Source organism: Crassostrea angulata, chromosome 2 (assembly GCF_025612915.1).
Source record: "Crassostrea angulata isolate pt1a10 chromosome 2, ASM2561291v2, whole genome shotgun sequence".
Lineage (NCBI taxonomy): Eukaryota > Metazoa > Mollusca > Bivalvia > Ostreida > Ostreidae > Magallana > Magallana angulata.
This window is the reverse complement of record NC_069112.1, coordinates 50,147,666-50,173,568: the sequence shown is the minus strand read 5'-3', so window position 1 is coordinate 50,173,568 and position 25,903 is coordinate 50,147,666. Positions and strand designations below refer to the sequence as shown.

General features: G+C 35.9%; 2 protein-coding genes and 1 long non-coding RNA gene across 4 annotated transcripts; 1 reads left to right on the top strand and 2 right to left on the bottom strand.

Moving 5' to 3' along the window:
- Window positions 1-228: 228 nt before the first annotated feature.
- On the bottom strand, window positions 229-10,186 carry LOC128170697 (uncharacterized). Of its 2 annotated transcripts, none has more exons than XM_052836454.1 (7): window positions 10,055-10,186; window positions 5,801-5,886; window positions 4,752-4,949; window positions 2,951-3,086; window positions 2,485-2,742; window positions 1,564-1,635; window positions 229-503 (listed from the first exon to the last, which is right to left on the bottom strand). In XM_052836454.1, the coding sequence occupies exons 2-7, from the start codon at window positions 5,811-5,813 to the stop codon at window positions 440-442; spliced, it is 741 nt and encodes a 246-aa protein (XP_052692414.1). In that variant the 5' UTR covers window positions 5,814-5,886; window positions 10,055-10,186; the 3' UTR covers window positions 229-439. The 2 variants fall into 2 exon arrangements, with proteins under 2 accessions (XP_052692414.1, XP_052692415.1); XM_052836455.1 differs by having other exon boundaries at window positions 1,573-1,635.
- Window positions 10,187-15,364: 5,178 nt separating this feature from the next.
- On the top strand, window positions 15,365-25,313 carry LOC128174445 (uncharacterized; the record flags this gene model as incomplete). The annotated part of the gene is given in 3 exon segments (XM_052840002.1): window positions 15,365-15,942; window positions 20,135-20,196; window positions 25,264-25,313. Coding segments are annotated over 3 exon segments (690 nt in total), but the record flags the coding sequence as incomplete, so codon positions are not given.
- LOC128171324 (uncharacterized) lies at window positions 16,104-19,443 on the bottom strand. The gene is made up of 2 exons (XR_008242063.1): window positions 16,499-19,443; window positions 16,104-16,344 (listed from the first exon to the last, which is right to left on the bottom strand). It is a non-coding gene; the product is annotated as an uncharacterized LOC128171324 (long non-coding RNA).
- Window positions 25,314-25,903: the final 590 nt, after the last annotated feature.

Genomic DNA, 25,903 nt, shown 5'->3' with positions numbered 1-25,903 from the left:
GTTTTTCTTTTTTGCAATTTATCTTTGCCTTACCCCTTAAGAATGCTTTGTGCCAAATTTGGTTGAAATTGGCTAAGCGGTTTTAGTGAAGAAGTTCAAAATGTAAAAGGTTTACAGATGGATAGACGGACGACGGACAAATTGTGATCAGAATAGTTTACTTGAGCTTTCAGCTCAGATGAGCTAAAAAAACAAGCAACAAATGACAATTCAGCAAAAACAACAAACAGTAATTTTCACATTTAATTAACATTGAATCTTTAACACACAAATTTAATCAGTATACATTGTACTTAGGTGTATATATATATATATATGTTGATTATCACAGGTGCATTAATATGATAAAATGGTAAACATTTTAAAATAAAATAAACATAATAAATAAGGATGTTTCTTTCTTTGCTTCTTCATATCGTCATTGGAGTGTAAGTTTATATCAAAATGACGTCCTATCATCTTCTACCACTTCCTGTATTCGACATGGACGCGGGTTTTGAAATCTGTTTAATAAACAAATGAAAATGGCCTCTCAAATATTTTATACTAAAACGTTAATTGCATTACAGTGAACATTCAATTAAGAAAAGATTAGCAAAGTTGAATTGTTAAAAACATTTGTATAACTTAATTGGTCACGTGATCAAATCCTGTGAAGGGCAAAGTCAACTTTTTTGTTTGTTATTTTTGTTTATACTTGTGTAAAATATTGTGTTATAATCATGATCATATTTTTATGCTAAAATAATCCAACCGTTAAACCAAAACATACGATGATCATTTTGACGTCAAAACTACACGTATGACCTTTTAACCCACTGAAACTTAATTAAAGAAATAAACAGCAAATTAAAACGTTTACCGAGACATGAACTTGGTTAGTAAGGGATCAAAGCTCCTGAAAAGTCCTATAGAAGGATTGATCACGTACCAACCAAGTTTAATATAAAGGAAAACATATCATTTGTATGTTTGTGTTTGTGAGCGCGTGTATAACAAAACTTATTTATCATACCTGTCAATGTCCGTGTGTGTGAGTGTGTGTGTAACAATACTTACTTATCATACCTGTCAATGACAGTGTGTGTGTGAGTGCGTGTGTTACAGTACTTACATATTATACCTATCAAAGTCCGTGTGTGTGTGTTAAAGTACTTCTTTTTATACCTGTCAATGTCGGTGTGTGCCTGTTATACAGTACTTTCTTATCATACCTGTCAATGTCCGTGTGTGTGAGTGCGTGTGATACAGTACTTACTTATCATACCTGTCACTTTTTGTGTGTGTAAGTGTGTGTGTAACAGTACTTACATATCATACCTATCGATGTCCGTGTGTGTGAGTGCGTGTGTTACAGTACTTACTTATCATACCTGTCAATGTCCGTGTGTGTGAGTGCGTGTTTTACAGTATTTACATATCATACCTGTCAATGTCCGTGTGTGTGAGTGTGTGTGTGTTACAGTACTTACATATCATACCTGTCAAAGTCCGTATGTGGGTGCTAAAGTACTTCTTTTTATACCTGTCAATGTCCGTGTGTGTGTGTGATACAGTACTTACTTATCATACCTATCAATGTCCGTGCTTCCTGTAGAGCCCCAGTCCCGCTGTCCGCTATCTGGTTCGTCAACTCTACAACATGAAACACGCCACTAATTGTACTTACACGCCACTAATTGTACTTACATGCCACTAATTGTACTTACACGCCACTAATTGTACTTACACGCCACTAATTGTACTTACACGCCACTAATTGTAATTGTGTAAAGCAATATTACAGACATTTAAAGCTGTTCATCGAGATTTGTTTATAAACCAACTGTACCCGATGTACGCCAGAATCTTTTCAATTCTACATACAATTCAATTAAGATGGATCGATGGTCTTGGCCATTTTTAGACATTACTGATCTCCTCAAGAAGATGATCTCTATATTAAAACATAGGAAACTACATAAATTCATAAGGTAAAATAAAAATTTTTTTTTCTTTTCTTGATAATAATTTTTTGATTAAACAATTAAAACTATATCTTTAAATTTTAGGTAGATCTGATGGTTAATTTATTGAACATCTAGCCTCCGTAATGATTTTTATCATAATGATTGATTATTGATAAAATCTATTGCCTTCACACACATAGGCACAGAATCAAATTTATATTTTGTATTCAACTGATCAGTGACACACGTCACAGACAGAAGTATTTTACTTGTGGACAATTCAAATTTGAAAGCGATTCAAATCGCATCAAAAGGGTCATCTTCGCTAGCCAAGGGTGACGATCCACTCTGCTACTCTTTTCACGTGAAAAGAGTAGCAGAGTGGATCGTCACCCTTGGCTAGCGAAGATGCAAAAGGGTATCTGATATGATAATGGTTGTAATACAATGAATGCCTTATACACGATCAATCATTTACATTTTTAAAAAATGATAATTAAATTGTAAAAACAGAAGTATCAAAGTATGAACTGACATGTATCCCATAGAAGATTCGCCATCAAAGGAACTGTCATAGCTTGCCTGTCGGCCTCTCCAATGGTCTTGCGTATGCTCAGTGTATCGCGTCTGTGGATACATCTCGTTACTTATATAACCAGGGTTATAGAAACTATCAAACCCAGTCTCTTTCTGATGCAGATTGGGCACCACCGGGTCGTGAAACTGTCCGTTCTGTGGGAAGTACCGAATAGACGCCACCGACTCTGTACTTTTCCCTAGATCATTTCGTGAGCTAAGAAATTGACAACATCCGTAAGGTTTCTTATTGCATTTAGTTGATAATCAGATGATTATCTTGATCTTTAAAACGTTTATAATACAATCTGATATATATCTATTCTGGGGAAAGATAATTCAACTTACAAATATTTAGCATTGAACACTCAACATTTATACAAAGCAATTTTCAATTTCATCATTTAATGTGACAAAGTCATTACCTTTTTTCTAAAGGTCTTCGAAAAACACAGAGAATTCTAGCAATGAGGATTGCGAACGACAGGATGACCAGTACGCCACAGCTGGCGAATATAGCTATGTAGATCTTTGTAGAATCTGGCACTCCGTACGTGATATCTACCAATCAAATTATTATTTATTGCATGTTAATTTTGTTACAAAAAGTAAAAGTCTATGATAACTCATTGACAGGTATGATAAAACTCTCGAAAAGCATCGCATATGCATATGCATACTGATCGAAGAGCAAACAAGTTAAACTTTTCATGTTTTCATGATTATTTATTTTTCTCATTTTTGTGGAGTTTTGTTATAGGAACAAACATTCTGAGGGTATTGCATAAGAAATATATGTCCTTTACGGTTTGTATCATTTTATATTTACATCTACTAAGTATTATTCCCTCTATTTCGTACGAAAACTTATAGTTAATTCATAGCTCTGTAGAAACAGCCAGATTGAAATCGACACGCCCCGTTTATTGATTAGTCGAAATCTACAGCGGCTGAAATTGACAAGAAAGTGACAGGACAAAACTTGACAAGCCCAGTTTATCGATTGGTCGAGACCTACAACTACCTAGGAAAATTCACGGACTGCACGAAATAATCATGACGACGTCAGACTCAAAGTCTCCTGTGAGACGATTTGGCTGTTTCTTTTAGTTAACGTACTTACGTACATTAACAGTAATATAGTGAATATTACTTACTTTTCATAATCAATTTATCTAAAAGAATGATGTTAATATTAACAATAAAATGTTTTCTTTGATGATTCATTCGGGTAATGAAGGTAGCGATCATTGCAGACAAAATTTACATAACCCGCGTTAGCGGGTTATGTATTTTTTCTGCAATGTCGCTACCTTCATATTCCGAATGAATCACCAAAGAAAGCATTCTATTGTTTAAATGAAAGCTTCAAGCATACAACTATTTCAGAACTATTATAAGGGAGACGTTATGCTTTAATCAGAGATAAAAGAACAGAGGAAATTCAAACTTTACAGTTGAAATCGAAATTAAATACAAAAGGGTAAAATAATACTCTTTTTTTTTAATCTCCTGTAATTTCGCCAAGTGCATAAGGTATTCGCTGGTAGAAATTTGTGAATAAATGCACTGTTATGCACAATATTACTTATTACCCTCTTCTGTACCCCGAAAAAAAAAAAACAAGTTGAACAACCCAATCGATAACGATCCCGATTGTAATAATACAAAAACAAAAAAGAAACAAAAACAAAACTGCTGGTTAAATTTACAACACAATACTGTAAACCAACTTAAATTCGCGTGCGATACATTTTCGCGAAGTTCGCGAAGACATCGTCGTCGCGAATATTTCTCGCCCCGAATCATCGTTGTCGTGTAGGTGTTTTAACAAGACTGATTTGGAGAAGGCTTGGTCGTGAACATTACTCGTCGCAAACCAGTTTATGGGAAGTAAATCGCGAAAGAAAGTCTTCGCGAATAAAAGTACCCTCCGGTGAAAGCGAAAAGGGTTTAACAAGCTGTTGTTGATGGATACATGCGTTAGCATTGACAAGATTGGCAATGTTACCTCCATGAAAACGTGAACGAACCAATGAAAATAGAGCATGAACACGAGCAAAGTTGACCCACGGTCAAATACGCGTATGGAGACTGTCTGTGGGGTTCGTGTATGATGTTTCTGTGAAATTTTATTACTTGGCCTATTCTTGAGATAGTACAGGCTTAAATTTAACGTAAGTATTTCCCTTCAGTGTAAAATGATAAGTCATTACTAAAAATTACCAGAACAATGTGGAAGCTTTTCAACATTCCAGCTTCCGGTATCAAGGCACACTGCTGCTTCCGGTCCTACAACGTGGTAATCGTCCGGACAGGAAATGACTACTTTTGCGTCAATATATCGATCATAAGTGCTCAAAACGACTTCTGGTGTCACGTGTGCTGTTTCCGTCTTAGGGAGACTTAACAATGGAGGACATTCTGTAAGAGAGCATTTGTGTCATTGAAAACTATACCTTACACGGAGGCTAGTCAATAATTAGTGACCATCAATCAGGGCTCGTTAACCTCATTATAAAATCAAAAGTTATTTGGACATTGTTTACTGTCCAGTCTTAGTTATAGCAAAACAAGGGATAAATATGAAGCCGTAAAACAGCAACAGGGATAGACTATGAATCAGACATCTAAATATTTAATGAATAATAATTAAGATAAGGGTATATGTACGTGTGTACATTTTAATTTCGCAGTTAGCAGAATTTTGAAATACCTCTGCCAAATGAAAGTACATACACACAAATTAAAATGACAGAAAAGGTGAGACAGTTCACATACCCCACGCTCCCTCATTGCTTGACGATGCATGCTACGCATAACATATGGCAGGGTATGCATTAAATACACAAAGTAATTTAAATTTAAAACGAGCATACTCTCAAATATTAACACATTAAAACTTCCTGCAAATATGCACATCTACATGTATCATTTTGTCTATGATTACAGCAAAACTTAAAATTTAAAAGTGCCAAAATTTATAGAAAAAAAATAGAATCTTAATTCCTTATTATTCATCTACAGATTGTGCCCTATATACTAACAAAGTTTTACGAAATTAAGTTCAGCGTTTTAAAATGAATTTCGCGTACAGGATCGACTGAATGACACACTGTCGCTCAAAACAATACACCCATCGTGTACATAAGTTAAACAATGAGAAAACAATCTAATATTTTAATTGGTTCAATTTAATATCTGCTTTTCTTTTACATGTACTTTGATTACAAGTACTTTCGTTAAGTTGACTTTGGATTGGTAGAAAGATTTACCTAAAAGACTCATGATATCATGCGATAAATCTCCTCATCTGTTGCTTAGGATGTTGCTGTATCTATAAAGCCATTCTGTATTCTTTCTGAAATAACAAATAAACTTTAATCAAACATTTGTCATTATTTCAATGAATTAACTCTGCTAAATTTGACGAAGATGTGCTGCTCCGTACAGTCTTTCGACGTCATTTTTTCAGTGATTTTTAAAGAAAGCATGGGAGAAAATAGGGAACAGTTTGATATATTGCCCAAAATATTTTGTCAGAATTGTGGAATCATAATCACACAACCAAATTAGGAGACCGGAGAAAATCAAATCTTGTTTTATTTAGTCGGAGCCATAGTGTACAATGTCGCACATCCACAACATTATGTAATATCATTATACAACATTATTTGTAATAAATCTGAATTAGAATTTAAGAATATTACTAGAAATACTATAATTTTTAGAAAATTATGTTTAGAAAAATATTTTGACTGGGCCTAATTGTGTGTAATTTTATGGAAAAAAAACTTTCTGTCAGTTATACAAAATATCAGAGACTACTATACGTAATTCTAATACTTTTATCATTCAGATTTGTCTTATTTTTATCTGCAAACATTTTTTAAATTCAAAACTACAATAAATTCCACTGATTTTTATTCAAAAATTGATAGAAATTGCTAATGATTCTAAATAATCCCCCTTTGAGAGAGATTACGGTCCTTTGATTTAATAAACTTGAATTCCCTTTACCATGGTATTTGACTAACTGCTGTGTTAAATTTCGCTGAAATTGACCAAAGTGCGATAAATTATCGCTGCCGATATTTAAACGACAGACAATTTAAGATAATAGCTGTTGGCTCTGAATTAACATGAGCCACTGCACATGCATTGTTTTGTTTTGTTGTAAAATAACGATTTTTATAACATAGACCCCTCAGTCTTTCAAGTCACGGTAAAATGATAAGCTCTTTCCTTCGGGCGAAAAAAAACCCAAACGAACATGAATAAGATTCTTGTAGTAGAATCGGAAACGGGAAAATAGCAAAAATGTAAGAAGGGGACAGAAAAAATACGCACTTTAAAAATTAATTTTCAAAGTGCGTTATGAGTATACATCTAGATTTTTTTTACTATCAAGACACTCAATGCACTTTGAAAAAAACCCCGAATAAATCACAAAATATGGGCTTGATCTTAACTGATTTTGTTTTAGTCGGATTAAGTGTTTATATTTCTTTGTAAATGTAGTTTAATATTGTCTAGCATAACTGGAAATAGGGAGGAGACAACCAAAGTTTTATATCATTTACTTGAAGAATGCGTCCACATCTTTACTTCCCAAACATCATTGTAATTCCATAAACATTTATATTTACATTTTCCAATGTCTTTGCCTGTGATAACACTACGTATCGATTTTGTACTATATAACCCATAATACAAATGACGCCAAATCGAGGCGCCAGCAGAGTTTGCTTATTAATATTTAAATATATAATCGTACGATGGCTTAAAATTATATAAATATAAATAATAAGGAATCATTCTTTAAATATAATGAGATGATATTTTCGGTCGGGGTGTGATCAAATCTATCATAAAGCCCTTCGGGCTTTATTGGATTTGATCACACCCCGACCGAAATTATCACCTCATAGGCTCATAATACTCAAAGAATGATTCCTTATTCCTTATATATCTGCAGGTTTCTAGGCATAGATTCCTTTCTCAAATTTAAAAGGAATAAATCAATTCAATATCCAAAGTAAGATAGTTACATGTACAACCGTCAAAGCATATCAACTAAACACTAAGCATATGAGCCAACATTAATATTAAAAATATATACTAGTATAAATTGCCATCGATATACTTTGTCAATATATTTGTTCATAAGCCTATTTACGCAGTATATAGGTCAGCTATTGTGTCCAGCATGATTTATTTCCCCTTTTGTTCAGAGAGTTAATACTCACAACGTGAAAAGATATATTATTTGAAAGGACGGCTGACCGGTAATTGGTGCAGCTTATATGATATTTTGATATACTATCTCAATTAACTCTTTAATCATTTTCTCAAAGCGAAATTGCAATTCAATGACAATGACAATGCTAAAAATCGCATGGGTTCTCTTTTCAATGTCTTATCGTACAAAACTAGGTTTGACCATTTATCTATTTTAATTGAGAGTCAAACAACTTCGACAAGACCCTGCACAATTTTTTTACAAAGTGCATTAATATCAACCATATCAACGCACTTAGAATTGTTTTTTCAAAGTGCATATTTTTTTCAAAATGCATTGTAATACTGCTGTCATGTAAGGGGGGGGGATTCTATACAGAGACGGCTTTTCCTAAGGAGGAAAACTTGGAGCAGATTAATTCTTTCAAGGTGGAATTTTAAAACAACAGTTTCAAAATTCCGCATATGGGGATTCTAACTCGGGTTCGTAGACAATTCGGAGGAAAATTCACTCTTTAGCACCAATAAGAATTATGAATATAAAAAAAGAGGATCCTCTCTGACTTAAGGAGTCGTAGTGTGACCTTTCTGAAAACTCAAATGCAGATTGTTTTGAAAGAAATATTATGTCAGGGGAAAGTTCTTAATACATTTGAAAATAAACAATTGTTTGATACATATAACTGTCTATGACACTTCTCACTGTAGATTTTCATCTTGAAGTTTCTTTATAAAATTTTAGATCGGTATAGCAATGACAAACATGTCATCTAGGAACCAAACATAATATCTTTCAGACATTTTGGTGAGGGTTTTTAGGAGGATGTATGTCTATAATTGCGATATTTATAGCGTACGGCACTAAAGCTGACAGAGAGTGAGTCGCGGCCACCACATATAATCACAACACGAGATGAATCAACACTCGATCACCTGGCCCGAGTTTTTTCTTACAAATCAGTGAAAAATACGGTGAAACAAGGACGTGTTTGACTGTTGAACACATTTACAGAGTACCCCCGCAGTGACTAACATTTTGTAAGCTGAGAAATTACTTTGTACAAATACATTACATGTAAACTGGATTAATAGAGTCAACCCAATACGATTTTTACCGGTATTCAAGATCGACTGATAGTAATACTTGTTTTCTTTTTTCGTAATGTGTGACCTCCTGATCACTGACACACGGGCATTGTCGTATTTTACGGAATTATTTGAAAGGTAATTAGCACATGTAGATAACATGCCTGTCATACTTTGAAAGTATATCTAGACTAAGTATGGTACAGAAATTAATATTTGCCAAATATTAAAGTTGTGGCAGACTGAAAGACAGTACATCCCTGGTCAACGGTCCGCGGGGAATAAGAATGCAAACAATTTCAGCACTTCGTAAATACCTATCATCTACACTGCACCCCTTGTTATTGTGCAGAAGGTTCAGGAAAGATTCGAGTCCCACGTACTCAGTTAAACGCCGTTTTAAGCCATTAAAACAAAAAAGCAGAGAATATCATCAAAATCAAATTAAACAGTTCTGTCGGCTGAAGAGTGTTGTAAGGAAATTGTCGAAAAAAGCTGATATTACTGTCTAAATTTCGCAGTTTACTTCACGATCTGGTTCAATCTATTTGAAATTGTAATTTGAATTGGTAACTTAGAGGAAAACATGAACATACCCTTGAATAGTTGTAAATGTTCATGGAAAAGACACCATTTTATTTGCTAGCGATATCAATGTACTTTTGACACTTCCACGACATTTGTACGCTATTTTGTTAAACTGAAGGATCTTGTGTACTTCAACAGAAGACAGAAACGATCAGCGTGAGACGGAGTGACTGTGGCGCGGTGTGGCCCCGGGGTGAACATCATGGCCCATCCATCACCGCCCGCTAACGACCCAGGCAGGAGAACAATCTCCTCGTGTGTCCAACCTCATCATATTTGTAATTTTTGGGCGACTGAAAGTGTACATTTATTGCGAGTTCATTTGACACAATAAACTTTACCTCTAAATGTACTATTAACTTTTCTCTATGTTGCAGGGCAATGTATGGCACACATTTTTATTCCACAAGTTTTCTCCAAGTTTGCGGAATTTTTTTTCTTTGTCAAAAATGATATGATTGTCTTAACATTCATTAAATAATATGATTGTCAGAGTATTACCGAGTTTGGAAATTAAAAAAAAAATAAATGAATATTATTTTAAAAAAACCCAACAACATCGAAACATAAAGTGTAATATAATATAGAGGAAAAGTAATGAAAATAAGACTCACTAAATCAAGGTAAAATCCCGACAGAAATCGCTGCACATATAGATCCACAAGTGTCGCTAGCTTGTTTGTGTAATTCCTACGGCTACTTCACACTTGTCAACCTCGTGCTGACAGGGAACCAGTCAAATCAATAGAGCGTGACGTGTTCCGGGTCCAGTGATTCACGGTGCACTGATTAGTTATAATCTTACAATATTTATGCAAACGTGATATTAGAGATAACATATTCTATATTCTGTGATCCATCGTACGACGTCTTACTTTAATTTGTATAATAGAATATTCAGAAAATTGCATTTCAAATTTTTCGTTTAAACAAAAAAACAATAAAAATTAAAAAAAAAAACAAAAACAAACAAACTTAGATATGATAATTTTACGTTCATCCTAAATCATTTATTATCATAAGAACAATAAAAGTATTGATAATAGTCTTTTGGTATTTTTTTTATTACAAGTTGGAGGTAAGATACTCATAGGTCACATATCTCACATGATTATGATAGAACCATTTTTTAAAACAGGAACTTGGACTTTGGGTATGTGTGTCAAGCAGCAATGTGACGTAGGCCTGGTGACCTTGCTGACCTCTCAGATGTGGCTATTTGAAATCAACAAGATTTCCCGGGCTTTTTAGCTAAGACTACACAATCTCAGTACATTTTACTTGAAACCTGCGTCATAGTTTACTTGTTTTGAAGCAAAAAAAGTTATATACTACCGAAAGTCCAAGGTCTTGTTAAAATAGATTTTTATCGGACCCCTTTGAATAGAGAGAAGAAAGGCTAGGGTTTCATGAATGACGATTTGAAACGTTTTCACATAACTAACAACTATTAACCATATATATATATATATATATATATATATATATATATATATATATATATATATATATATATATATATAAGGAATTGTTCTTTGACTATATACTATGGCGTAGTATATAACTTTAATTTCACTCCTAATTTCCTTATTTTCATATCAATTTTTTACATACTCCCAAAAAAGTGGGGGGGGGGGGGCAACTCCATGATAATTCAACTTTTTATATGTAAATTTTGATAAGGTTGTTGCTGCGAGAAAAAGTGGGGGGCCACCCCCCCCCCCCCCCCCCCCCCCCGATGCTACGTGCCTGCACTTCATTTCTTTATCATTACAAAGCTGATGTATGCAATATTTTTTGAAAAATACCATCAATACGACTTAACATGTTTCTCAATTTATATTTAAATAGATAAAATGTATTTAATTGCGTATATAGCTATAATTAAATATTCTTCACTTACAAGCTTCGTTTAAACATATTTGCACGCGACACGTGTATAGTAGAGCTACTATATATATCCAATTTAAGGTTAATCAGATCTTTGAACTTATGGTTCATGCAGTTGTTGTAGCGCTTATCCATTTAACTATATAAAATGTTGACAACATCCCTGTTGTGAAAATGTTACAGAAATACACATGCTATTTGTTGATTGGTGGTCCTGTTTTGGTGATGTTTATTATAAAGTTACAAATGAGTAATTCTACATGGCTGGTTTCATTTCCATATATAATTTTACATTCTTACGGAAACTTAAACAAAAATGTTTAAAAATCGTCTTCTCAAGAACCGCTGCACCAGAAATGCCAACATTTACACAAAAGCTTGTATATATAGTGAAGATTCTAAATTGTAAAAATCGTGACCCCCGTACTAAATCTGGGGCTCCAGACAGGGTTCAAAGATTAACATAGAAATAAATAGGATAAATGTTTTAAATTGTTCTTCTCAAGAACCACTGCACCAGAAATGCCAAAATTTATACATAAGCTTGTATGTATAGTGAAGATTCAAAATTGTTAAAATTGTGACCCCCGGGCAAAAACTGGGCCCCCAGGTGGGGTTCAAAGTTTAACATGTATAAAAAAAATGTTTAAAAATCTTCTTCTTTAGAACTACAATGCAACAGTTTGGGATAACACTATGCATACATTGGCAATTGTAGATTCTAAAGTGTTAAAATCATGACCCTCGGACTAATACTGGGGCATCAAGAGGGGTTCAAAGTTTAAAATAGAAATATATAGGAAACATGATTAAAAAAATCTTTTCGAGAACTACAATGTCATACTTTGTGAGATTACTAGTACTTTACTTGGATCCTCAAATAGTGAACACTTTAAATTATAGAAGCGATCTAATACTGGGGCCCCAGGAGAAGGGGTTCAATGTTTCACATAGAAAGATAGGAGGGAAAATGTTTAAAAATCTTATGGAGGAGAACTACAATGCTTAAATTTGTGAGATTACTATGCAAGTATTCTCAAATTGTAAAGTTCTTAATTGTGGAAGCCGTGACCCCCAGACTAATATTGGGGCCCAAGAAGGGGTTCAAAATCAACATAGAAATATATAGGGAACATGTTTAAAAATCTTCTTCTCAAGAACTACAGTGCAACAGTTTGTGAGATTACTAAGCAAGCATCATTGGCTATTGTAGATTCTAAATTGGTAAAATCGTGACCCCGGACTAATACTGGGGCCCCAAGACCCCCAGACCAATACTGAGGCCCCAAGTGGGGTTCAAAGTTTAAGATAGAAATATATATGGAGTTTGTTTAAAAATTTTCTTCTTGAGAACTACAATGCTACAGTTTGTGAGATTACAATGCAAGGATCATCAAATAGTGTAGTTGTTAAAGCCATTTATAAACCCCAGACCAATACTGGGGCCCCAGAAAGGGGTTCAAAGTTTAAAATAGAAATAACATATGCTATGAAATAGAATGTTACAAGGAACTGTTGTTCAGGTGAGCGATGTGGCCCATGGGCCTCTTGTTGTAATAACCTAGGATTAATGCAGGGCGAAGTGTTATCACCTATTCTATTCAATCTGTATGTCAACGATTTCGAAAATAGCTTTTTAAATGCTGGTTGTTTGTCTTACGAGTTATCCTCCCTAAATCTTTTTCTATAAATGTATGCTGGTGACATGGTCCTGTTCTGTACATGTGTGGAGGCTTTACAATGTCTTTTGAATGAATTATATAGATATTGTAATATTTGGAAAATGCAAAAAAGTCAAAAATTGTGATTTTCAGAAATAACAATAGAGTGAAAAAATAGTGAGTGTTGGCACATTGGTAATTGTAAATCAATTCATTTACATATTCTTAGGAATACTTTTTAACTTTAACAACAAATTCTAAAGCTGAAAAACAATTATCAGAACAAGGCAGAAAAGCATTGTTTGCACTTAGAAAAAATATACCGGGAAAGTAATTTAATATAGAAACATTATTGTTGCTTTTTGATTGTTTTATCGGCAGAATTGTTAATTATTGTTCAAAAATATAGGGAAATGATAAAGGTTGAAATATCGAGAAACTTCATACAGACATCTGTAAACAAATTCTCCGAGTGAAGAAAACTACGAATACTGCTTAATTATATGCTGAATGGGCCGTGTGCCTCTTGTACATTATAGAGTGTCAGTCTGATCCAACCAATCAGCGTGCGTGATGAAATATGACCAACTCACCACTCTCTCCCCTCTCACTCCCCACTCGTTCCCCATTCCCTTCCCACTCGCTCCACTCTCTCTCCCCACTCCCTTCTCTCCCACTTCACTCCCCACATCCTTCCCACTTGCTCCCCTCTCTTTACCCGTTCGCTCCCCACTCTCCCCTTTCTTTCCCCTCTCTCACTCAACACTCAATCCCCTCTCTCTTCTTCCCTCTCGCTCCCCTCTCACTCCGCACTCACTCCCCTCTCACTCACCACTCGCTCCCCCCCTCTCTTCCCACTTGCTACCCTCCTCCTCACCACTCCCTCACTACTCATCCCCCTTCCTCTCCCCTCTCACTCACCACTCTCTCTCCTATCTCACTACCATCTCACTCACCACTCGCTCCCCACTCACTCACCTCTCACTTATTACGCACTCCCCTCTCACTCTTCCCTTTCAGTCACTACACACTCTACTCTCACTCACCTTTCTCTCCCCTCTCTCACCCCTCTCTCCCCACTCATTCCCCTCTCTCACCACTCACTCCCCTCTCTCTCTCAACTCATTCCCCTCTCTCACCACTCACTCCCCTCACACTCTCCTCTCTCACCACTCACTCCCCTCTCTCACCACTCACTCCCCTCTCTCACCCTCACACTCCCCTCTCTCACCACTCACTCCCCTCTCTCTCCCTCACACTTCCCTCTCTCTCCCCACCTTTTCCCCTCTCTCACCACTCACTCCCCTCACACTCTCCTCTCTCACCACTCACTCCCCTCTCTCACCACTCACTCCCCTCTCTCTCCCTCACACTCCCCTCTCTCACCACTCACTCCCCACTCTCTCCCCTCTCTCACCACTCACTCCCCTCACACTCCCCTCTCTCACCACTCACTCCCCCCTCTCTCACCACTCACTCCCCTCTCTCACCACGCACTCCCCTCTCTCACTCCCCTCTCTCACATCTCACTCCCCTCTCTCTCCCCACTCACTCCCCTCTCTCACCACTCACTCCCCTCTCTCTCCCCTCACACTCCCCTCTCTCACCACTCACTCCCGTCTCTCACCACTCACTCCCCTCTCTCTTCCCACTCCCCTCTCTCTTCCCACTCACTCCCCTCTCTCTTCCCACTCACTCCCCACTCTCTCCCCTCTCTCATCACTTACTCCCCTCTCTCACCACTCACTCCCCTCTCTCTTCCCACTTGCTACCCTCCTCCTCACCACTCCCTCACTACTCATCCCCCTTCCTCTCCCCTCTCACTCACCACTCTCTCTCCTATCTCACTACCATCTCACTCACCACTCGCTCCCCACTCACTCACCTCTCACTTATTACGCACTCCCCTCTCACTCTTCCCTTTCAGTCACTACACACTCTACTCTCACTCACCTTTCTCTCCCCTCTCTCACCCCTCTCTCCCCACTCATTCCCCTCTCTCACCACTCACTCCCCTCTCACTCACTCCCCCCTCACACCACTCACTTCCCACTCTCTCCCCTCACACTCCCCTCTCTCACCACTCACTCCCCTCTCTCTCACCACTCACTCCCCTCACACTCCCCTCTCTCACCACTCACTCCCCTCTCACTCACCACTCACTCCCCTCTCTCACCACTCACTCCCCCCTCACACCACTCACTTCCCACTCTCTCCCCTCACACTCCCCTCTCTCACCACTCACTCCCCTCTCTCTCTCACCACTCACTCCCCCCTCTCACCACTCACTCTCCTCTCTCATCACTCACTCCCCCCTCTCACCTCACACTCCCCCTCTCACCACTCACCCCCCTCTCTCTCTCCCTCACACTCCCCTCTCTCTCTCACCACTCACTCCACTCTCTCCCCTCTCTCTCTCACCACTCACTCCCCTCTCTCTCTCACCACTCACTCCCCTCTCTCATCACTCACTCCCCCCTCTCACCTCACACTCCCCCTCTCACCACTCACCCCCCTCTCTCTCTCCCTCACACTCCCCTCTCTCTCTCACCACTCACTCCACTCTCTCCCCTCTCTCACCACTCCACTCTCACTCACCCTCCTCCCTCTCTCTTCTCACTCCCTCTCTCTCACCACTCACACTCCCCTCTCTCACCACTCACTCACCACTCACTCCTCTCTCTCACCACTCACTCCCCTCTCTCACCACTCACCCCCTCTCTATCATCACTCACTACCCCCTCTCACCTCACACTTCCCTCTCTCTCACCACTCACTTCCCTCTCTCATCCCTCACACTCCCCTCTCTCACCACTCCCCTCTCACTCACCACTCACTCCCCTCCCTCTCTTAATACTCCCTCTCTCTCACCCCTCACATTCCCCTCTCTCACCACTTACTTCCCGCTGTCACCACTCACTCCTTTCTAACTCCCCACTCACTGTTGGTGAGTGAGAGGGGAGTGAGAGGGGAGTGAGTGGTGAGAGAGGGGAGTGTGAGGGGAGAGAGAGGGGAGTGAGTAGTGGTGCCTACTCGCTCTTCACTCACTCCCCTCTCTACCCACTCGCTCCGCTCACTCCTCTCTTATGAAAAAAATTTTGAAGTCAATAAATGTATATATCAAATGATTTAATAAATACATTTGCAAAGTAGTTGTAATCTTATTAATTGCATTTGAAAATCCATGTAATGGTAATTTAATTGACAGTTTAAAGCATTCCTGGTTTCTGAGTACTGTAATTTGCCATCCTTGTATCTGTAATGCAATAAAACTGCTGCATTGCACCTCTTCTTCACCAATTGCCTTTTATTTGAAGTTGCGAAGGTTCACTCTCATCCATGTCTACATATCTCTCATGAAAAAAATTGAGAGGTCAATAAATGTATATTTTCTCAAATGATTTAATAATTACATTTGCAAAGTAATTGTAATCTTATTAATTGCATTTGAAAATCCTTGTAATGGTAATTTAATTGACAGTTTAAAGTTATTGTTTAATTAATTACTTTTGAATGTAATTGACCCCATTCCTGATTTCTGAGTACTGTAATTTGCCATCCTTGTATCTGTAATGCTATAAAACTGCTGCACTGCACCTCTTCTTCACCAATTGCTTTTAATTTGAAGTCGTGAAGGTTCAGTCTTACCAATGTCTACAAATCTACGAATCGATAGATTTATTGGTACATGGAAATATCATCTCGATAATATTCCAAGCAGGTTAATAACTAAAAGACCATTCAATATCTTTCTAACCATTGAAAATTACAATAATTGCATATATGTCTTTATGAAGCTATATTCACAGACGTGAGAATATACTAATGAATGATACAAAATCTCATACTTATCATACAATACAATATTATGCCATAGACTTGTTTGCTTACATAGAAAATACTAATACAGAATATACTGTTTCCAGCTCTATGAAATATGCACAGTTTATTTGCCTACCCATATGTCATATAAACTTTAAGAGTGTCATATAAGATTTACGTTACAAACCTTTCTGCCAATCTTTGGAAATATTGATGTACATAGAAACTGGTACATGTTGTTTGTATTGATGTCAAATGACTACTGAATACAGGATTATTTTCCCCCATCTATAATACTTTCAAATGGTTTTGCTCCGTCTTGAATTTGCCCAAACAAAATTGTGAAAAAAATAGATAATTTGAGTTAAAGAAATTCACCCAGTCTTGAATTTGTCCCATGACAATGAGGGCGAAAGGGGTGAAAATAAAACTGGGCGAACATTTCCCTGTATATAGTATGTCAATTTGAAAGAAGAAGGTACAGGTTCTTTCAATATTTGCCCTAAAATTCAAAAGTTGTTTAAATCTCATCTTGAACATGTGTGTATATAAAGTACCAAGTTATACACTTTAATCTTGTTTCAACAAATAGCTATGACTTAAACATTTTGGCATATTTCTAAGATTTGGTGAAAAATGACAGTTTATTGAAGAGGAAAATGTGTCCCCAGCCATCGCCCACAACGAAATTAAAATATTTTTTTTTATATCACATGATCAAGTTATAATGTGAGTTTCATCGTGGGCGACAGTTGCGGACATATTTTAGGGAATTGAGGAAACTGATCTCTTCTGCTCAGTTTTATGAAAATTAATCTTGTAAATAAACGTTGCATTTCAATTTCTTGAAATATCTTTAAAAATCACTCTTAAACAGATAATGGAGATCAGGCTCTGCATCTGAAGCAACCTCTGCGTTCAATTTATAATATACATTGTAGTTAAATCAACTATGCAAGCTATCATCAATAAAACATGTGACCTGTTCCAAAAAACTATACCTCATCCAGCATTCAAAACCTATGACTCAGATTCAGCATTCAAACCTGTCAGGTGCATCAGTATCATAAGACACATCATCCCTGCAAGTTTAGTGACGTTAGGACCAGTAATAACTAAAATATCATCATCAGAGGGCACCAGCAATTAAAACCTTAACCTCCTCCAGCATCTGCAATCTATGACTCAGATTCAGCATCCATGCCTGTCAGGTGCATCTGTATCATAAGACACACAATCCATTCAAGTTTGTTGAAGTTAAGACCAGTAATAACTAAGATATATTTTTTAGCATTCTTGATAATGGAGATCAAGCTCTGAATCTAAAGTTACCTCTGCGATTCATTCATATCAACTATGCAAGTTTGAAATAGTACTATTATCTATTAAACATGTGACCTTATCCAGCATCCAAAACCTATGGCTCAGACTCAGCATTCAAGCCTGTCAGGTGCATCAGTATCACAAGACACACCATCCATGGAAGTCTGGTGAAGTTAGGACAAGTAATAACTAAGATACAGGACCTGCAACAAAACGGACGCCGACGCCGTGGTATAGCATAAGCTCACCTTGACTTCGTCTCGGTGAGCTAAAAATTGCAGGTGCACATCTTCAGATGGTGATCAACATATGTACAAATTTTCAGACTGTTCCATGCAGTAGTAAAAAATTCTATTGGGGGGACAAAGTTGCATCTACAGACAGACAGACAGATAGAAAGACAGGCAGACAGACAGACAGACAGACAGACAGACAGACAGACAGATGGACAGACGGACAGGCTGAAACCAATATACCCCCCCTAAACTTTGTTTGCGGGGGTATAACTAAGATTTGTCTATCAAAATCCACCTTCTCTAAAAAACTTTTACTAGCTCAAAAACCTTAATCTCATACAGCATCCAAAATCTATACAGCATCCAAAACATGTCAAGTGCATAAGTATTATAAGACTCACCATCTATGCAAGTTTGGTGAAGTTAGAACCAGTAGTAACTAAGATATAATCATCAGTTAGGACCAGTATACTTAACTTAAAAATGACTATTAAAGGGCACCTGCTCAAAAAACTTTAACCTGCTCCAAAAAACTTAACCTACTGCAGCATCTGAAATTCATGGTCCAGATTCAACCTTATTTTTAAACCTCTCTTTAGAACTTTAATTGGAGGGTGAGAAATGCATCATGTCTCATGTAGTTCTATATGACAAAATTGTTTAAAATATTCTTGGAAGGGTAAAAATTATAAAAGCCAAAATGGTGTTCAAACTCATATGACTTACAAATTCCTAATGAATGCTCTAACCCATTGTGCTATGTTGTTAGGTTACACCTTTTTTTTTTTGGGGGGGGGGGGGTCATAAAATTAAAAATGTACTAGATTTTATTTTGATAGGAAGTACACAACATGGAGGTGTCCCTTACCACCTTACACTAGCATCCAATATCAAGATCAAGTTCTGTAATTGAATTAATGTGAATGTGTCAATGTGACAAATACTTTGAGAGCATCCAAAACCTTAATTTGGCTGGGTAAGATTCAGTCTTCTATCCTGTTTAATACAGTATAAATTATATTTATCAAAAGATGCATCATCCATTTAAGTTTGGTGAATATATGACCAGCTATATACCTTGGATAGGCTCCTGTTCTAAATACTTCTATTTCCTTCATTGCTCAATTGCAGATTGCATGACCATCCAAGTCTATTTTATTCACAATTAGTAACCATAGATGCAGTTGGTAAAGTTTGGAACTTTCATAACTTAGACATGGGACCTGCTCCAAAAATCTTTAATAGGAACTTGTTGCAAAGGGTTTACATGTATTTACATACTTCAACTTTATCTGAGTGAGTTTAAATATATGACCACACACTCTTTCTTTGTATTACCTTGAATGTGTGTATGCTAAGAAAGGCAACTCTTTCTATGGAACTTGATTGTATAAAAAAAGACTAATTTCATGAATTTAAGTCAGCTATAAGGATGCTCCACACTTTTTGGAAAGGAGTTACTGATCATGAATTTAGTTAAAATAATCAATATAAATATGTCATGATGAATTAATTCTGAATATTGTATTGTAATATACATGGGCCTTCAATGAGAGCAAGTTTGGCATAATTACGTAAGATGAGTGTGTAGATTAATGAACGCCGCTCAATGGAGACATATTTAAGGTCTTCCATTAGAAACTGAAGACCTTAAATATGTCACCATAAATCTGAATACCGTACATGTATTATCACAGGGTGTGGAGTACCTTAACAAGATCCTGTAAACCAACTTTATTTGCATGTCAACAATTTTTGCAAGGTTTGCGATATCCCCATCGTCACAAATATTAATCGCCACAAACCAGTACTCAAATGTCTCTGGTATTTTCTTTCATGAAAATCTACATCTTGTTATCTCTGTTATATATTGTGAAATAAAGTTGACACAAATAGGGGCTGGTTTACAGTAACAGCACACAAGGAATGGTCCTACCACAATACAGGTAGATGGACTTTGTTGTTGAAACTGATTCAGCTGATGATGATGATGATAATGATGTAATGGCTGTTAGATCCAATCCTCCAACATCTTTTTATAGCTGTAAGAAGAAGTTCATATCAAATGTGGATTTCATATGTGTCTCGTTCTGATCCCCAGTTGTCATTGTAAACTTGCCACCTACTGATTTAACCATTTAATATCAAATTGCGAGCATGAAATCACAAACGCCGAACTTTTATTATTTGTATTAATTACTAGTATCATTTCTAAAGTTGACAAATGTTAGAAAATTAAAACGTAATTTATGCAAATATTAATTTCTTGCGTTATCTTTAAATATTATTAAAATATTATAATATTTTTAAGTGAATGAATCTACTGAAATTAATTTCCTTAATCACCCCCCCCCCGAACCTTAGACCCCCCCCCCCCCCCCGGTTAGTTGCTTTACTCTGACCTCGAGAATATGCTTTGTCTAAATCATAAATGGTTATTTACAAGCTTGCTTATAAATATCAATTTTACACGATATATATCCTCTATCATATCTCAGTAGGATTTATTTTTTATTTTTTATTTTGATCCCCATCCCCCCCCCCCCCACTCCCGCCTTTTGGATTATGGCCACTCCTCGCTGACATTATATTTTATAACAATACAAGTAAAATCACAGTATTCTGAAACTCATCAATAGCTTCCTCTTATTAATGGTACATGTAAAATGCAAAACGAAATAGAAACGAAGCGAAACGAAACAAAATGAAATGAAATCTACTGAAACGAAACGAAACAAAACAAAATCAAAACGAAACGAAATCAAAACTAAATCGATCAGAATGTTACAGTTAATATTTCAAATCAATATGTGTGTTGTACGTATAATTTTTTAATATGACGCGTATCTGGCATTTATGAACTATATTTTACTTCATTTGAATTTAGTTCAACCAGTTGTTAAAATATATAAACACCAGTAAATGCTTTTTCTTCAGTAATTATTTACTTATATACATATTTGCATTTCTGAGCATTTACGTGCGATCAATAAGCCAGCTACCCGCTGCAAATATGCGCGAGCATACTTAGAAGATAGGGGATAAGATAGCGCAAGTGCCCATTCGGTTCAGTTGTGAAATACTTTTTGAATTTATTTTTTCCCAATTAAATCCATTCAAATATGTTATAATACAAGTTTGCAAAAGCACAATTTCTAACTATTTTCAGTTTTTAAAATATTTAACAAACGATAAGAAAACAAAATATAGCCTTAAATTTTGGTGGTGTCGAACCCTTAACATAAAAACCCTAGATATATAAGGTTAGTTAAGTCAGGTGCTCTAACCACCGAGTCATTTCAGACACAATAAAGAACGCTGTTTAAATACTATCTATGACTTTGGCCATGAATTTACGGACTTGTATTATTTTTTCAAAACGTTAAATTGTTGGGACACAAAATGATATTTTTAATGTATAGTGGGTCATCTCTCCACATTATTGTTGCATGGCTAGCTGAAATCGGGGTTTTTTCCCATTAGACCTTATTTAGATTATAAGAAAAATATGGAGTACGGACCCACTCCATGAAAGAAAATGCCTTGAAGTTCTAAATAATGACACTATTTGCAGGTTTTGATACGTATACGCCGGTTTGAGTCAACATATTCCAAGTATTGAACAAATTTATAGGTTACAAATCAATGATATGTTAAATATTTATTGTTTTAAATTTTTTTTAATTATCATATTTATTGATATTTTAATTTTTCAGTAGCCTGTCCGACCGTGTATGGGCAATTTTACACGCCTTATCCATCCACCCATCTTCTTTCAAAATATGCGCAGTATTCTCTAATTTTTTTCCACTTACTTAATATCATAACTTTAGTCCTAATTCATCTAGAATAGAGCCACTTTTTCAAAATTTAGGTGTTAAAATAGGTTTGTTTGCTGTTTTTTCCGATTCTTAATAAAGTTGTAATGCAAAATAAAGTATTGTTTTAATGCGAATGTCTTTACACATTGACTTGCAAAAAGAATATAGCTTTCCATAAATTAATAAGTTAAATGAAATAAAGTGCTTTGCAATTATTCATAAATACATATGTACGTATATGTAATCAATTACCGATAAAACAATTATCAAAAATAAATTTTCTATTATTGAGTTTACAGTAAAACAAGTACAACGTTAATCATATAGCATCTCTCAAGACCCTGTAAAAATTAAAATGTGTAACCCCGTTGATATGATTTCTTCAATTCACACGGATAATTTATATTTTAAACAGTCTGTCGTCAAGCAATAAATACTGTTTGTCTTTTAAAGCAAGAGCACGAGCTGAACCGTAAACTGATTACAACAAGAATCATTCATTTTGTGGTGAATAAAATCAAGCGCATATAAATTATTTGTATCAAGTAAATCAGTGTTAGAAAAGGGACATAACTCGGCAAATAAATTCAACATTTTTCTGAGAAAATAATGAAACAATTGTGAAAAAATGCCCACCGGTAGTTATCAAATGTGAAGTTTTAAAATTTTGTAACAAATTAAACAAATTTAACAGAGTAATGCCCCTTTCTATAGAAATTTACACATCGATGTACCTAATATGTTTTCATCTGTACGATTTTGGTCATTTTTTTAAACAAAATATATTTTTGTGACTCAAAAATATTTCCCCCATATCAATTACATGTATGATGGAATAAGTTTTACTTATAACAAAAGTTACTAGACTACATATTAATAGAACCCCCATTTAATTTGGACCCTCCAAAATAGTTACCCCGAATGACCCTAGGGACTATGCACATTCATTTTTTATCTGTCATTTTTTAATTTTACAAGTTATAGCCAGCTCCATATTACACTATTTCTTCGTTAAAATTTCTTCGTAAGTGGTTAATGATTCTTTAAAGCAAAATTCACAAAACTTCTAATTGGCTTCAAACTATTTCATACATTCTAATAAAAAAAATTGTAATTGAAATGTGAACACAATCAAATACGTATACCCAGCATTGATTTGTAATAATTTCACATATAAACTTCTATATTAAGTAAATTCTTAATCTCACCCCCTATACCCTACCTTTGTGTAACACTGAAAAATTCATGGCAATTTATAAGGGCGGGATCAATACATCAATGTGGGATGAAAAACTCAATTAAACAATTTACTCTAGTTTATCTCAACATAGATACATCATTCATGTATATAAAAATGTGTATGTTTCACATTGGACTTTATCTGTAATTGAAATGTTTCAATGTAAAAAATAAATAAATAAAAACCAAAATTTCTTATTGTGTAATAAAAGCTACGTACTTTTTTTTTTTAATTTCGATGTCATCAATTCAAATTTAAGTAAAAGAAATAATTTCTGGCGTTAAAATGTTTTTTGTTAGACATTGTTGTCTTTGATAAAATGCATTCGTGCATTCTAAAAAAAATAAAAATAACTGGGAACAGTATGACGAAATTATTCTAAAATAAAAATTGAATGAAAGCAAATACAGTGGGAACCCCCCCCCCCCCCCCCCCTGCAAATATTGTATACACTATTTTTTAGAAATTAAATATTTTATAGCATAAATTTTTCTGAGCCTGAGCTCCAAGCACTTTTAAATTATCTAACAACTTATTATAAATAAATTTTTCATCATGAAAACCAAGACATCTAATTTTAGCAGAATCGCGTGACCCTATAAGAATATCTCTAAATAGATAATTAATCCTGAAATAATATAATTTGGGGAAATAAACAATAAGAATAAAAGCTAAAAAATATTAAAAAGCTAAGTTTTTTTTTTTCACTGACGTCTTTGTCTTGTCTTAGCCTTAATACAAAAATTTACAAAGATATCATGCGCAGATCTAGAAGGGCCCAGCCCCCCCCCCCCCAATGAAAAATCAAACTATTCAATTTGAAGTTACTGAATAAAGGCCTAAAAAACAAAAGTTTTCTTCAACACCCCCCCTCCCCCCCCCCCCCCGTGAAAGCCTTTCTAGATCTGCGCACGTGCGCAAGACACATTTGAATATGGATTCAAATTCAGCAAGTCATGAATTATAATACACATGTTATGCTAATAATACATTACCATTGTACTATAGAGTCTCCGAGCTTGCATAATGTACATGTCTTCCCACGAAGTATTCTTTGACATGTCCGAATTTCCCAGCTCAGTTCCGCATCAGGGTCAGCTCGAACACAGAACCGGGGAGGGGGGGGGGTCTTCTGCTTAAAAAGAGAGGTATGATTAGTGGATGGTGTTTAAAACGATATAAATTATGAAAAGCGCATTATTCCGTTGTTACATTACCGGTTTCATGTCGGAATTTTCAGCAATTCAAAAGCGTTATAAATACTGTTTTAATTTCAGGCCTGGCGTTATAAAAGTCGCAAAGAACATAAAACAAAAGAGCATAATATACACATCTTTCTACGTACCTATCGAGTTCCACATTCAAAACAAGGGAGGTTCCTCTTGGAGGGAAAAATTTTCTGACCATACTGGGTTTACGTCTGTTGCCCGCGAAATCTGCTCAGAACAATGCGCGGCTCCTGATCTTTGTCACGTGGGCAGTGAGGCCGACCGTGTCGTGAGCGACCAATCATGGGTACAATATTTGGACAGTTAACTTTAGACTGCAGAAACATTATTGGGTAAAAGATCAAGATGTGTAGAAATGTTGTTTAAAATATGTCAAAGTTTAACATCAAAGTCATACATGTAAATGAGTATGATATAACATATAATACGAAAAAGAGATAAATGCAAACTAAAGTAATACATGTACATGTATGCATGCGCAGATCCAGATCCGGGGGGGGGGGGGGTCCAATGGATATTTGCATTTGCCAGGGGTATCCAAGGCTAACGTTTAATTGGTAAATTTACAATGGAAATTAAACAAGGTTGAATATTTCTACAGAGTCCTGCCCCCCCCCCCCCCCCTGATCCGTGCATTGTATATACGTATAGACATTTTCTTCTTTATTTGAGGTTTAGCGCACAAATATCAGCCATTCTCTAGGACCAAACATATTGATAAGACCATTTTTGAATTTGAAGTGTACGTAGTCGAGTGTTAATGGTGTGATTGGTTTGAACTTGTAATATAATTACAATGGGATTTGGGCACGTTCTATAGTATTTGTATAGCCCTCTCAATAAATGACAAACAAATTTTTCACATGCAAATAATAACAAGAGGCCAATTGGCCTTAACGGTCACCTGAGTAGCATATATCCCATACACAAACTTGTCATGGAGTCTCATATATGCATCTAATTAGTTAGGTTTCATACTGGAGTAGAAAAATTATAAATTTGTAATGACGACCACATTTAATTAAAAAAGAACTGTGAAACCTATAATTTTGGTGAAAAACTAAAAGATCTGGTCTACAAAATCATGAATTCAGTTTTCCTTCCAGGTGTGTGGGAGCAAAGAAGATAATTTTTTAACGTTGTATGCATTAACATCTATACATCCATTTTGGCCCTGCCCTAGAGTCAAAACTTATACCCCAGGGGACATGAAAATTAAAATTTCAGTAGAGGACTTCCTG